The sequence below is a fragment of the Lontra canadensis genome, unplaced genomic scaffold (genome assembly GCF_010015895.1).
Source record: "Lontra canadensis isolate GAN:19392208 unplaced genomic scaffold, GSC_riverotter_1.0 scaffold54, whole genome shotgun sequence".
NCBI lineage: Eukaryota > Metazoa > Chordata > Mammalia > Carnivora > Mustelidae > Lontra > Lontra canadensis.
In genome coordinates, this window is record NW_022631048.1 from 1346143 (window position 1) to 1361838 (window position 15696).

The window sequence follows — 15696 nt, forward strand, 5'->3', positions numbered from 1 at the left end:
TGCCTAGCATGGTACCTGACTCTCGGTAATTATGTTGACTCCGAAGATGGGCGTAGGAAAAAGAAACGGGAAGGAAATCCAGAAATAAGCCAAAAGATCAGAGAAGCTACTTTCCACAGAGAGAGCTAACTTACTAATGAAACATGCGTTAAAGTGGAATTTAACAGATGTCTTCATGTGAAATTAGATTCCTTAAAAATATTTCATGTGTTCATGACTGTTTACTGTTAAACTTTTTGTATTCTAATATGTAGTGCTTTTTTTTTCATATGATTGACTTACTTATTTTAGAGAGCGCGCAGGGAGGGGGCAGAGGGGGAGAGAGAGAGAGAAACTGAAGCAGACTCCATGCTGAGCGTGGAGCCCAACACTGGCTCCATCCCACAACCCTAAGATCATGACCCAGGCCAAAACCAAGAGTCCGTTGCCTAACTGACCATACCTCCCAGGCACCCCACTGATATCTAGGTTTGATATGTCTTATTTGAATAATTTTTAAGCTGAATCATTCATATATGATCAATTCAGTTATTTTTTTGTGGTTGCATTTTTTAACTTAGCAGAGCTTTCATAGACAATATGAAGTTCATAAACTATCAATAAGAGAAACTAATTTTATATATATATACACATATATATGTGTATATATATACACACATATATATACATATACATGTGTGTATATGTGTGTGTGTATATATATATATACACATATATATATATATATATATATTTAATTTATAGCTCACACCCAGTGGAACCTAAATCAGATATGTTACATACTTTTTTATTTGATCTGTTAAGCATCCAGGCTCTGAGTATTATTTCTTCATCCAGTTTTGCAGCTAGTAAATTCAGTAAATAACACTTAATGTATTTAATTTTCAAATAAGTAACATATTCGCATCATTCAAAATTCAGATGATTACTGTTATGTATCCTCCAAAGTTACCATAGCAGTACAGAAGCAAAATGTATATTATTTATAATTATTATTTACTATTTTCATAAACTATGTAATCTTATTTCAAAAGCACATTTAGGGGTTCAAAGACAAGTGTTAAAATAGCTGTAAATAGTAGTTTTATCAGTTTTTTATTCTTTTACCTTTCGGGTTCCACTCTGTTGTTTATTTCTCAACATTACTGAAATCAAGTCATAAAAGGTCTCCTGGGTGGCTCAGTTGGTTAGGTGTCTGCCTTCAGCTCAGGTCATGATCTCAGGGTTCTAGGATGGAGTCTGTCATTGAATGCTCCTTGCTCCGCAGGAGGTCTCTTTCTCTCGCTCTCTCCCTGCCCCTCCTCCCCTATTCATGGGCTCTCGCCCTCTTGTTCTCTCTCAAATGAAATTGTAAAAAAAAAAAAAGAAAAAGAAAAGAAATCAAGTCATAATGTGGTAACAAAAGACTGAGGCTAGGGTGAAAAAAGGACACTTACACTTAGGCTATACTTAGATTCTTGTTTTAATTTTTTTTTTAATTTTTTTTTAAGATTTTATTTATTTATTTGACAGAGAGAGATCACAAGTAGGCAGAGAGGCAGGCAGAGAGAGAAGAGGAAGCAGGCTCCCTGCCAAGCAGAGAGCCCGATGCGGGATTCGATCCCAGGACCCCGAGATCATGACCTGAGCAGAGGCCCAACCCACTGAGCCACCCAGGCGCACCGGGTTTTAAATTATCTCGATCTGTTAAAAGATCAGTATTGATTTCCATTATTACCCTGAATGAATCCTTCTCACCACCAACCCCCAAGCCCCCCCTGCCCCCTGCCAACAAAAGGCTGCTCATTCCTCTTCTTTTCCTTACCCATGTCCATTCTAGCCAGAAAGTTGGGTGATTTGGCTTGAACTTCCCCATTCACCCCTCACATCTAATCTGTCCCCAGACTGGTTGAGTATCTCTTGAATCCATCCACACCTTCTCCCTCGTCCCCATTCAAGCCCACGTGGCCCTTTAGCCTTCCAGCCGTTCTGCCAGCCTCTGAGTCATAGTCTCTCTCTTCGGAACTCCCGGTGGGTCTCCACTGCTCTGAAGACAAAGATCTAAATTCCTGGTACATCAGGTTCTATTCCTGGCCCTTTTTACTTCTGGCTTCATCTCACTCTCTCCCTCCCGGGTTTACCTCTGGTTGGCTAGTGCTTTGTCTTTTAAGTCTCAGCTCTCAGTTTCTCTTTTGTTCTAGAGAATTTTTGTTAGTTTTAACTGAGGCAAGGGCTTTACCTTTGTGCTGATATTAGTAATTTTTCCTGACTGGCGGCTGAATATTTGCTGCAGAGAAAGGTTGGATCTTCTGAAAAGATGCTTAAAAAGTTGTATGTTTATATTATCCATGCTTACTCTATCAGACATCTTACAGTACTGTCTTATTCACGTTAACCTTGGCTTTACAAACAGGTGGAGACCCAAGGAGATAAAATAATTCAAGCCTTTGTGATTTTAAGTCTGTGCTTTGATATCTGACATGTTTGGCAAGTCATATAAATAAATGTTATTATTCAGACAAAGCAAAATGTTAGGACATCTTTAAGTGGTTTCCAGCCACTGTGCCTTTAAAACAGTATTGCTTTCCTTAGTTCAGTCTTTATTATGATTTTGTACTCTCCTTAGTCAGTGCAGCTTGAATGATTAGAAAATATTATGTTGTTATATTTCAAAAATAAAACAGTGCCTCAAAAATTAAACTTTCTGACTTTGAATGTTGCTCATGTAGACCTTGATTGTATACTTTAAAGTGGAGGAAGACCTCCTAAGAGTTTAGGGTGACAATTACTACTAATGTCATGTTTCACCTGGACTTCCTTCCACCTTCTCTTTTTAACAATGACAAATTAATAAGGTTTTGTTTATAAATATTCAAAACGGTAGTTTCTTTGTCATTTAATATTTGTCAAAGATTCATTGGAATTCCACAAGTAGGAAACAAAAAAATGATGAATTAGACTTTGTCAAAATTAAAAGCTGCTCCTCTTCAAAAAAACATGTAAGGAAAATGAAAAGATAAGCCACAGACTGGGAGAAAATATTTTCTGGTAAAGGGTTTTATTCCAGAAAATATAAAGAACTCTTAAAACTCCCTGAAAAAACAAAACCCAATTTTTATAAATGGGCAAAAGATTTGACCACCAATAACATAGATGGTAGACAACCACTTGAAAAGATGCTTAACATGAATAGCTATTAGGAAAATGCAAATTACAACCACAGTGAAATACTAGTACTCATCTGTTAGACTAACAGTACCCGGACAGAAAGCAATAGAAATCTTCTGTATCTTAGTGGAAATGCAGAAGGGTACAGCCACTTGGAAAACATTTTTAAACACACCATGCAGTTTAGCAATCCCATTCCTAGGTATTTACCCAAGAGAGGTAGGAACGAACTTACTTATTTATTTATTTATTTATTTATTTATCTACAAACACACACATAAGACTTGTATGTGAATGTTTATAGTTTCTTTATCCTTAACATCTTAAGTGGAAACAATCCCAATAAATGTGAATGGATAAACAAATTGTGCTATTTGCAGACAGCTGAACACCATCCAACATTACAGAAAGTTGTATGCACTACTGCTACATGTAACAATATGGATGTATCTCAAAAGCCATAGCTAGGTAAAAGAAACCAGGTACAAAAGGTTACATACAATATGGTCCATTAATATAACATTCTGGAAAGGTGATAGGAACTGAAGTTGGATCAGTGGCTGCCAGGGGATGGGGTCATGGGGGAAGATTGACCGCAAAGGGGTAAGAGGAACTTTTGGGGGGGAATGGAAATGTTATGTTTCTTGACTGTAGCGGTAGTTATGTGACTCTATACATTTATCAAAATTCACTAAAAGGGTGATTTCAGGGCACCTGGGTGGCTTAGTCATTAAGCTTCTACCTTCTGCTCAGGTCATGATCCCAGGGTCCTGGGATCAAACCCCACATCAGCTCCCTGCTCAGTGGGAAGCCTGCTTCTCCTTCTCCCACTTCCCCTGCTTGTGTTCCCTCTTTCACTGTGTGTCTCTCTCTCTCTGTCAAATAAATAAATAAAATCCTTAAAAGAAAAAGTAGGGGTGATTTTATTGTATGTAAACCAAACTGCCTTTAAAGAAAAAGTTAAAGCCAGTTTTCAACATCGGAAATTATCTTCACAAATTTAAGGGTAAAGAAAACTCCAGGAGATAGATCAGATGACTCCTAAATCAGGTCCCTTGTCTTTTGACTCAGTGGTGTTTTTTTAAATCATGAATAAATTCTTATGTATTAAAAGTAATAGTCTTTTTTTTATTATAGGATTTTGTGCCTGTATCAGTGTACAATCTTCTTGCCCCCAAAACAGGATCTCTCTTCATTTATTTGAATCTTTATAAAGTTACTAAGTATATTATTAAATTGTCTTCATGTATATCTTAGTCAGTTTGTGTCAGTCTTATTCTTTCTTATGTACCCTTTGTGAGTGCTGTTGTAAATTCAGTCTTTTTTTCCATTTTATATATATGTATATATTTTTTTTAATTGTTAGACATTTGGTTGTTTCCAGTTTTGGGCTACTGTGGATGAAACTACGAACATTCTTTTACAAGTCTTTTTGTGGACGTGTATCACTTGGGTAAAGCGTACAAGGAGAACTTATGGGTCATGGGGTATGTATGTGTTTTATTTAGCTTTTTGAGAAATTGCCATTTTTCAAAATGACTGTACCATATTTGTACTCCCATCAGCAAAGCAAAAGAGTTCTGATAGTTCCACATCCTCGCCTACATTCAATGTTGACTTTTTAGCTTTAGCTATTCCAGTGGGCATCTGACTTTAATTTGAATTTCCCTCTAACGATGACCAATTTTTTTAATAGGGAGGATTATAGCATTTTTATTCATAATATCTGAAAATATCAAATGATTCAAAGAAAGCAATAGCATTATTGCTTACATTATAAAGTTTGCATCTCATAAGCACTGAGAAAAAGAAGGCAGATGCACAAAAGAAATTTTTGTTTGATTCTGTTAAAAAGAGCTTCCACTCCGTGTTAATGGAAATCAGAATAAAGATGACCATTGCAGAGCTGAGGTGCTAATACTGAAAGGCTCAGAGGAACTGAATGATGGAAGTACTGTTCCTGTGGTTTTCCTTGATGGTAATATGAGGATTTCTTACTTCCAGATTTTATTGCAAAATATTGATCCAATTCTCTGTTCTTCTGATTTCCTGACATTTCTTACCATGTCTGACCACAAGCCTCACAGTCTGCTTGTTAGTAACCTCCAGAGAATGACCACTTCTTGCTTCACTACCATTGCAGCTTTTCTCCAAGGCAGTATCTTGTAACAAATACAGTAAATGCAACGTTGAACAATTTTTAATGAACTTTTTGGCCAAAGAAATATCTTTTATGAAGTGTTTATGAAGGTCAAGTACTATGCCCAGTTTTTATTGGGTTGCTTATATTTTTTCCATTACTTTGTTGGAGTTACTTGTATATTCTGGATGCAAGTCCTTTGACAGACATATATGTTGTGAATATTTTTTTCGCAGGCTGTGGCTTACCATTTAGTTTTCTTAACAATCTCTTCTGAGGAGCAAAAGATGTCAGTTTTGATAGGCCCAATTCTTCAGTTTTTTTCTTTTGTACTTCATATGTTTTGTGTCCTCAGAAACCTTTTTCTCCTTCTGGGTCAAACGTATTTTCCTGTTTTCTGAAAACTTTAGATGTTTGCTTTACGTTTGAGCCTGTCATACATACAAATTAATTTTTTGGTATAGTGTGAGAAATGCATAGAGGTTCTTTTCTCCCAAGATTTATATAGTTGTTCCAGGACTATTTGTTGAAAAGATGGTCATTTCTCCCATTTAATTGCTTTGGCCCCTTCTTTCGTTATACATGCTAACTGGTTATTTGAAAAGAAATTTATGTTTTATTTATTTTTTTAAAAGATTTTATTTATTTATTTGACAGAGAGAGAGCACAAGCAGGCAGAGAGGCAGACAGAGGCAGAGAGAGAAGCAGCTCCCCACTGAGCAAGGAGCCCGATACGGGGCTTGACCCCAGGACCCTAAGACCATGACCCGAACTGAAGGCAGCGGCTTAACCCACTGAGCCACCCAGGTGCCCCAGAAATTTATGTTTTATATAACATATTTGTTAGTAGAACCACTTACTCTTTGAAATTTTCTTGTAATAGCAATTTTTCAGTTGATTCCTTTGGCCTAAATATGAAATTATATTATCAGTTAATAATAATCATTTGCTCCTTACTTCTCTTTCTGATGTCATCAGATGCTATTTCCAGAACAGTGCTAAAGGAGTGATGGTAGTGGGCATTCTTGTCTTACTCCTGACAAAAACGTTAGTGGGAATGCTTTTATTTTATCATGAAGCACAATGAGATTTTGGGGGTTTTGGTTTTAAGGTCACCAGTTTCTCTACTGTGTGAGTACTAATAAATTTCTGCTTTATTAAGGGTTTTTATAAGTAGTGGATTTTGAATTTTATCAAATATTCTAGATCCTGTGAAGGTACTAATATGATTTTTTTCAACTGTTAATATGAGGAATTATAGTGACGTCCTAAAATATAAAGTTGTTCTTGCAATATCTGGTTGATCACATTGGTTTATTTGGTCACTTTGACTTATTCTTTTAATGTGCTGGATTCTATATGGTAACTTTTTTTTATTTAGAGTTTTTGCACTGTGTTCACATAATAGGTCAGTTAATCTACAATTCCTCTAGTCTCTCTTTGTTAGGATTTCATTGGTGTTAAGCTGGCTCTCTGAAGAGAATTTGGAAGCTTTTTCAGAACAGTAAATAGTATTGATAATACCTGTTTAAATTGCTGGAAAAATTATACCAGTGATATTATTTGTGGCTGGTAGTAAATCTAAATAGTCTTAAAGCCCTTTCAAAAAACAATAGTGTGTCTCATTTCCGTGGTCAAGTATACTCTTAACTCTTCTAAAATTGTTGATTTTATACTAAATTCCTGGGTTGGTTTGGTTTTGTTTTATTGAGCAGATATTCTTTTTTTTTTTTCCCCCTAAAAGGTGTTATTTATTTATTTGACAGACAGAGATCACAAGTAGGCAGAGAGGCAGGCAGAGAGAGAGAAGGAAACAGGCTCTCCACTGAGCAGAGAGCCCAAGGCGGGGCTCGATCCCAGGATTCTGAGATCATGACCTGAGCTGAAGGCAGAGGCTTAACCCACTAAGCCACCCAGGCGCCCTTGAGCAGATATTCTTAATGCAGATAGGGAATGTCGTGGGTGAGTTGTTTGTATGAAGTACCTTACATTTTGAGAATTAGTCACTGATTTGGCTATAGGAACTGAACTTGAATGATCATAAACCTTTAATGCACTATTGAAATTGGAGGGGAGGTGAATGCTTCATTTAACCTCTTTATTACAAAGAATCTCTCATTAGGAGCTTTTACAGCTAGCATTTTTGTTAGACTAAAGCCCAATAGTAAGTACCTTTATTAGGAAACTCTAAAGACAATAATGAACTCTGGAAATATGAAGACCGTTGGGATTTTTGTTTTGGGTGGCAGGGACTATTTGATCTCTTACTTGATAGAGTATTCCTTATTCAGTATTGGAGAACTAGACTGATCGTTTGTTAGAAAGTTTCTTAAAGTTTAAAATAGAGAGTTTAGTATTTGGATTGAAGATTTGTAGTCTGAATCTCCTTCTTGCCCTTTCTGTATGTGGTAAGCTGAGTAATGGCCCACGACATCCATGACCTAATCCCTGGAATCTGTGAATGTTATTTCTGTGACAAAAGTGACTTTACAGGTGTGATTAAATTAAGGATCTTAAGATGGGATGCTTATTCTGGACAATTCTGGGTGGACCTTAAATGTAATCAGGTGTCCTTTTATGAGAGAGGTAGAGGGGGCGTTTACTACAGTAGAGGAGAACGCAGTATGACTACAGAAACGAGATTGTGTGATGCAGCCAGGGGATTTAAATCTTTTTGCAAAGGGATTTAAGGGCCAAGGAAAGTCAGTCTCTAAAAGCTGGAAAAAGCAAGGAGGAGATTCTCCCCTGGAGCCTCCAGAAGGAATCTGCCCAGCTGACACCTTGATTGAACCTTAAGACTCCTTTTGGATTTCTGGCAATCAGAACCGTAAGACAATCAATGTGTGTTGTTTGAAGCCCCTGTAGGTTTGTGTTGATTTGTTACAGCAGCCGCAGGAAGCCCATGCAGTGTGGCTACCCATCCACTAAACCTCAGCAGCCAGGCTTCCGCCCGTGCGGTTCAACTCCACAGCCCCAGCCCGGAAAAACAGTGCCTTTGTGAATAGAGGAAGACAAAGAGGAAGGGAAAGTCAGGGGATTTGTATTTTACACGAGTCTTTTTGAGCATGGTATAGGTGTCTAGTTTCTGAATGAAGCAGAGAAAAACAGTAGGTTGAAAACTTGAAGCCTACCCATAACCAATAGATTCTATAGTATTATTCTAGGACATTCCTTATTAAAAATTGAACAGTAAAAAGTAGAAGATAATTGAGAAACCAAATAAACCAAACCATTTGAAATCCAAGAATCTCTGTCTCGTGAGTTGAGGGGGGAAACCCATGCACACACATGGAGATGTCATATCTTAATTAAAATGTAGGTTCAGCCCTCCAATTCCCAGTTTGGATGAAAGTCCCAACAAGGTACTTAATTGCACTTTTGCCAAGTGAATGCGAGCAATAAACAAGCATATATTATTATTTTATTTTGTGACTAATTTTAATTCTTTGTTTAAAACAAGTTGTATATGCACGATACAAAAATCAAAATGCAAAAAATGGTGTGCAGTAAAAACCCATTGTCGCGCTCATGTCCACTAGTGATTTCATTTCTGCCCTCACACAGCCTGTGTTACCAGTATTTTACATTGTTCCAGATACAATAGACAAGTGAATTCCTAAATAAGCCTCTTCCTCATCTGTGGATGCGGTTCATACATTGTTCTACCTCTTGTTTCTTTCAGTTTAACAATATGTCGGAGCTCCCTTCCTATCACTGGGTGAAGCGCATCCTTGTGTTTCGTGGTTGGGGTTATTCCATATCTCCAGCTTGCACTCCCGCTGCAGTGAGTGGATGTGCCCGTTTCTTTCCACCAGGGGTAAATAAACTGTAAAGGCCAGAAGTAAACATTTTAGACTTGTGGCTCACAGGCATTCTCTGTTGTATATTCTTCGTTTGGTTTGGTTTGGTTTGTTTACAGTCCTTCAAAAACATAAAACCACTGTTAGCTCAAAAAGAAGGCCAAGGGGCTGTGGTTTGCTGACTTTTGCAAACATACTGTTATCAGCGTATCTGGTAAAACAATGGTGTCCCAATGTAATTTATTTGTATTTTTCTTATCAGCAAAGTTGAGCATATCAGAACCACTTACATTTTCTTTTCTGTGACTGTTCATATCTTTTGTCCATTTTGTCCATATAAATAGGATTGTTATTTATAGTAACATTTTATATAAGGGAAATTATCTCTTTGAAATGAATTGCAAATATTTTCCTCAGTTTTATCTTTATCTCTTTACTCGTAGAAGATTTTGTCAGGTAGAAATTGTTTTGAGTAGTAAAATTTGTCAGGTATTTGATGATGAGTGTTATGTAATACTTCATGCCTTTTCCATTCTGAGATCATCAAACAATTCTTCCGGAGTTTTTTTCCCCCCTGATGCTTTTGTTATTTTTTTTTAAGATTTATTTATTTATCTGAGAGAGTGAGTGTGCGCACACGCGTGGGGGGAGGGGCAGAGGACGAGCGAATCTTAAGCAGACACCCCTTTGAGCGAGGAGCCCATGGCACAACCCTGAGATTGTGACTTGAGCTGAAATCAAGAGTCAGACGCTTAACCAACAGAGCTACCCAGGCACCCCAGTGCTGTTGTGATTTTAATTTATCATCCAAATCTTTGATCCAGGTAGTTTATATTGGTGTGAGAAGAGATCTAACTTTATTTTTTTCCAGATGGCTCACCAGTTGTCCCAGTACCACTTATTAAATTATCCTCCATCCTTCCCTCCACACCTCTGTTTGAAATTACGCACTGAACCATAGCATGTAGTCAGATTTATGGCTGTATATTCTGTCCCATTGATCTATCTAGACAGGCTTTGCCTTTGAATTACAACTCCCTCACTGAATTGCTGTGTGATCATATTTCATGGAGGAAATATAGATGTAGTTAAAATAGAGAAATGATCAAATCTCTCTGCAACCTTCACCTGGACCCCTTTTCTTCGCTTTAACTCACCTCCTGTTACAAAGAAAGAGATGGCCCTCCTGCATGACCCATCTCCACTCCTCTGGCCACTCTCTTAAAGGCACTTTGCTCCTGGAAGTACCCTCTATTCTATGTCATTAATTTCTGTTTTTTTTATTTTTGAAGTACAATTAACATACAGTGTTATATTAGTTTCAGGTATACAATATAATGGTTCAACAATTCTGTAGATTACTCAGTGCTCATCACAATAACTGCTGTCTTCATTTTTTTTTTAAGATTTTATTTATTTATTTGACAGAGAGATCACAAGTAGGCAGAGAGGCAGGCAGAGAGAGAGAAGGGGAAGCAGGCTCCCCGCTGAGCAGAGAGCCCGATGCAGGGCTCGATCCCAGGACCCTGAGATCATGACCTGAGCCCAAGGCAGAGGCTTTAACTCACTGAGCCACCCAGGCGCCCCATGTCTTCATTTGCTTTTAAAGAGAGAATATAGGGGGCTGGTGGTAAGGGTTGGAGGGAGAGGGAGAAAATCTTAAGCAGGCTCCATGCCCAGCGCAGAACCAGATATGGGGCTCAATCTCCAAGTGAGTTCATTCAGTTTTGTGACTTTAAATACATCTGTAAACTGAGGCACCTGGGTGGCTCAGTTGGTTAAGCATCTGACTCTTGGTTTCAGCTCAGATCACCGTCTCAGGGTTGTGAGATCGAGCCCCACATCAGGCTCCGCACTCAGTGGGGAGTCTGCTTGCGATTCTCCTTCTCTGTCTGCCCTCCCAATTCATGCATGCATGTGCTTTCTCCATCTCTCTCAAATAAATAAATAAATAAAAATTTTAAATGCGCCTGTAGACTAACTTTCAAATTTTTGTGCCCATCTCTGCCCTCACTCCTAAATTCCAGACCAGAATGTCCAATGTCCTTTTCAGTTCCCAACTGGATATCTAATATACAAGCAAAGCTTAGGATTGCTTTCCCAGACCTATTCCTTCCTGTCTTTTTCCGTGTTAGCTAGTGGTACCACCGCCCATTCAGTATTTTTAGAAGATACTCTTACCCTCCCCCGCTCCGCTTTTCCCCCATGTCAGCTGTTTCTCCAGAAGTATGCCACATAGCATAGTAGTTGGGAGAGCCAGGTTGCCTCAGTTTGAGTCCTGACTCGGCCTTGAGCGAGTCAAGTTCTGTGATCCAGATTCTTCAGCTTTCAAATGAAATTAAGATGCTGCACATCTCACAGGACTGTTCATTCATAACCTGTGGTACCCAACTGAACTGATACGTCTGCGGTGCTCCGAGCAGTGCCTGGCACTAGTGAGTGCTCAGTGAAGATTTGTCATTGTTGTCCCCAGTATAGATAGTATTGATAGTTATGCAAGTACTAGTTAGGGGGACAAGTAGTGTTACCAGTTGGGCCGCAGCTGCCGTAGGCCAAGCCTCTGACCTCTCCTGCGTGGACAATGAGGCAGCCGCCTGTGCTCTCCGCCCTTGCACCTCTACCAGCCACTCTGCACACACCCGCCAGGCTGATCTTTTTAAAGATAGAAGTGAAGTTATGTCACTGTCTTGCTTAAAAACTCTCCAGGGCTTCCCGTTACAATTAAAAGTAAACTCCAACATTTTTCCATGGCCTTCAAGGCTTTTTGTCATTGGCCTCTTTTACCTCTCGGTCTCACCTCCTGTTACTCTCCCCACTCTTAACTCCCAAGGCTCCATCCCTTCTGGACTTCACTTGGTCCCTAAAACAAGCCAAACTCTCCCATTTTAGGTCTTTGCATTTGTCATTTGTCTGGAATGCTCTTCCTTCAGAGCTGCCTGGTTGGTTCTCTCTTAAAATTCAGGTCTCAGCTCAAATGCCACCTCCTCAAAGGAGTCATCCTTGACTGTCCTGGTTAAACTAGCCCTGTGCCCCTCATCTTCTGTATTGCACTCAGCACTGTGGAATTTTCTTATTTGCATATGTGTTTGTTTTAAGTTCTAGGTAGGCAAGGGCTTCAGCTTTTTACCATCCAAACAACATCTAGGCTAGGGATTGGGAGCTAAATTGTGGAATGTCAAGTTTTTGAACTGGGGAGAGCCGAGTGTCTCCTCGGTGGAAGCTTCTCACCCTGCATAGTCTCTTGAATGTATGGGACGTGCAGCTCCTAGTTATTAGGGACCGATTGCACTTTGGAAGAATGTCTTTGGGAATCTGCTTTTTTTACATCTACGTCACAATATTTTATAATATTTAAATTTTACATATGTGTATATTTGAAATAAATACAATGTAGCTATTTAAATTACGTATTTACAAATATTTAAACAGTATTTTAAATTGCTCTGGGAGGAAAAGTGTTCTAACCCAGTTGCTATAGCTGCTAAATGTTTTGCTTTCAAAACACACACACACAGCTCGTAGAGTATACTTAACTGTTTTAAAAATAAAACAGTAGTTACATAGTCATGAAGTGATTACATCTACCAGCAAGTAAGGATCATAATGGTGAGAAGTCATTTCCTGATTCACCTAGGAACACCAGCAGCATTGTGTGTAGGCTGGGAAGACTTCAGGCTTTTAGTTCCTTATCTGCAATATGCTGTTATTTTTCACTATTTCTGAGGAATGATAGTCATTCACATTCTAATGATCATGTCCTTGGTACCCAGAAAAAGGGGGGACTCAATTCTTGTTTGTTGAGTTGATCAAATAATTGCTAGCCTCCAACTATGGATTCTTTACAGGACACTTTGCAGTGCAAGTTGCTTCTGCTGAAATGTTTATGATACACACTAAGAACAGGATCAGAAATTGCATATATAGTGTCAGCTCAAGTTATGCTCCATACAGTTTGAAAGCAGTCTCAAAGTACAACATGTTCATGTTGTTAAATGGATAGTAAGATTATGGGAGGTTGTGTTTTGTTGTGTTTTGTTTTTCTGCTTAAGACTTTTCTGTTTGAGGGGGTTTCTGGGTGGCTCAAGTGTGGGACTCTTGGTTTTGGCTCAGGTCATGACTTCGTGGGTCTGAGACTGAGCCCCTTGAGACTGAGCACTCAACATGGAGTCTCTCCTTCTGCCCCTCCTCCCCACTCACTTGGCACTCTTTCTTTCTCCGTCTCTGTACAATAAATAAATCTTAAAAAAAAGAAAAAGAAAGAAAGACTTTTCTGTTTGGGCAAATAGTCATATGGGTGTGATTTCTGGGTGCAGCTGAGAATTGCCCAACTCTTGGGTGCCTATAAGCCAGTGGATGAGGCACAGACCCCCAGCAGACTGGCCTTGCCCAGACTTGTGGTCGGATCTCTAGTAGCAATGACCACTTTATACCAGTACTGTCTAAATCACTCCCCACAGTTGTCAGTCTGAGAACATTTATTTGTTCATTAAACATGTTTGTACCAAATGGCTGATTTTGCCAAATTGTGTTACTCATGTCGGGTGTAGAGTAAGGCAGGTAGACGTGGCTCCCGGCACTCGAGTTGTTTCTGGTGTATTAGGGAAGAAGACCCCGAAGAAGCAGCTAACACATTCTGTCAGTTTCAACCTGGAATAATGGTTATGAGGGAAAGTATCAGCAGATGCTGTAGGAGAACACAGGGCAGGGGAGAGCTGAGAGTTTCGGGTAAGGCTGAGACCCCAAACTGAGAGGTCTTAGTCAACTGGAATCCAGACGCAGGATACTGCATGGCGAGGGCCAGGATACCTGAAGAACCGAGGGAGGCCAGTGGGGATCTGGTGCAGCGGAAGTGGGAGACAATGGCACGGAACGGGAAGGCAGGCAGGAGGCGGTGTGGCCCTGCAAGCTGCAATTTGGAAAAGCCGAACGGTAACCAAAAGCAGTCAAAGGATGCTGAGAAGGAAGGGTAGCAGCAGGCCCCTGGAACATCGAAAAACAAAAAGGCTTCTGGCTTGGGCTGCACACGGGCTGTTGGTTGTGACCTCATGGCCTCTTTCTCTAAGGCTGGGTACTGGGTGCCATTAGCATAGAGCAGCAGCCAGCTTCTGGAGGAACCTGGTCCTCCCACCCTGAGCACAGACGGACAGGTAGTACACAAATGCATGTTCTGGAGAAAGTGGGGGCACACTGGATCCAGCTATGTGAATTATGTCTACTCCATGGCGTCCCTTGGGAGGTGTGATACGCAGTATCGGAGTCTATCTGTAATTCTGCTACCAAGTTACTGGGATGAGATTCCTTCGTTTATAAACTGACAGGGAGTAAGCCTTTCAGTCGGCAACCTTTTTTTTTTTTTTTTTTTTTGGCAGGTGGGGTGGGAGGGGGGTCAGTTGTTTCTTACTAGAATTAGAAGAAACATCTCTCTAATTCTTGTCAGTAAAGGTTAACATGAGAACAAAGTGATTGTTTGGCGTGTTTTCATAGTCTGTGATTATGCTCTAATACCTGCAGTACTCCATTATTGTCAGCATGTGGTTGCAATGGGAAATTTTCATTGTGGGTCACAGCTCATTACTGAAAACGAGCTGTTCTAGGAGAAATGCCCTTGACTCATATACTTGTTGTATTGTCCTGGTGTTCACTGATAAGTGCTTCTTCCTCTAAATAAGCATACTTCATTTGCCATCTGTTTCAAATCACCACAGTGATTTCATGAAAATGAAAACTAGTATCTTGAAGCCCAGGGACACCATATCTCTTCCCTACACTTGCGATTCTGAAGAAGAATATACTGAACGTTACTTATTTTTTCATCCTTTCTAGATTCTTCTTACTCCTTTGCTGCAAACTCTGTGACACAAGATGGCTGCAAACAAGCCCAAGGGTCAGAATTCTTTGGCCCTACACAAAGTCATCATGGTGGGCAGTGGTGGTGTGGGCAAGTCTGCTCTGACCCTACAGTTCATGTACGATGAGGTGAGTGCCCATTTTATAATGGATAGCAAACTTTGGGTTTAGAGAGGATTTCTATGGCTTCGTTTTGGTGCTATTTTAAATATATTCCTGAATCCTTGAAAGCTACTAAACTTTTTTTTTTTTTCCCATTTTTCAGTTCAGAGGCAACATTTATACACATCCTGATTTAACAAGTCAATAACTCAAGAGCCTTAAAAACATTATACTTTAAAAACAAATCAAACCTGGAAGCAGTACCTCCTTTAAAGCAATCTAACTTTGGCTTTTTCGTTTTAAGTGTTTAATGGAGGTTCCCATCTTGAATTAATGGAACTGGTAGATATAGTACCTAATTGAGACTTAAAGTTGACGTAATAAGGTGTCCTGTGATAATAATAGTAATACTAATAAAACAATTCTAATAATAGTGGAAAAATTAGTTGTGGTATTTGGCATGGCGCTACACTCACCATTAGGTAAAGGCTGTATCCCTAAAACATAATTCTGAGAAGGCTACAGATTTGTCTGCCTGTATGTATATCAGACTTGACTGCCCCAGAGTTAAGGTCTCAGCCCACATACAGCAGTATATTCTTTCCCTAGAAGATTCTTATCAAGCTTAAATGATTTAAGAGTTGAAAATCCAGCTGAAGC

The 15696-nt window shown here is 39.3% G+C and overlaps 1 protein-coding gene across 1 annotated transcript in view; it reads left to right on the forward strand.

Moving 5' to 3' along the window:
• Positions 1-15696, forward strand: part of RALA (RAS like proto-oncogene A) — a 72793-nt gene that overhangs the window by 44889 nt on the left and 12208 nt on the right. Inside the window, exon 2 of the mRNA XM_032874955.1 lies at positions 14911-15063. Within this exon, the coding sequence (XP_032730846.1) occupies positions 14950-15063 (114 nt within the window). The 5' untranslated portion in view covers positions 14911-14949. The remainder of the gene's footprint in view (positions 1-14910; positions 15064-15696) is intronic.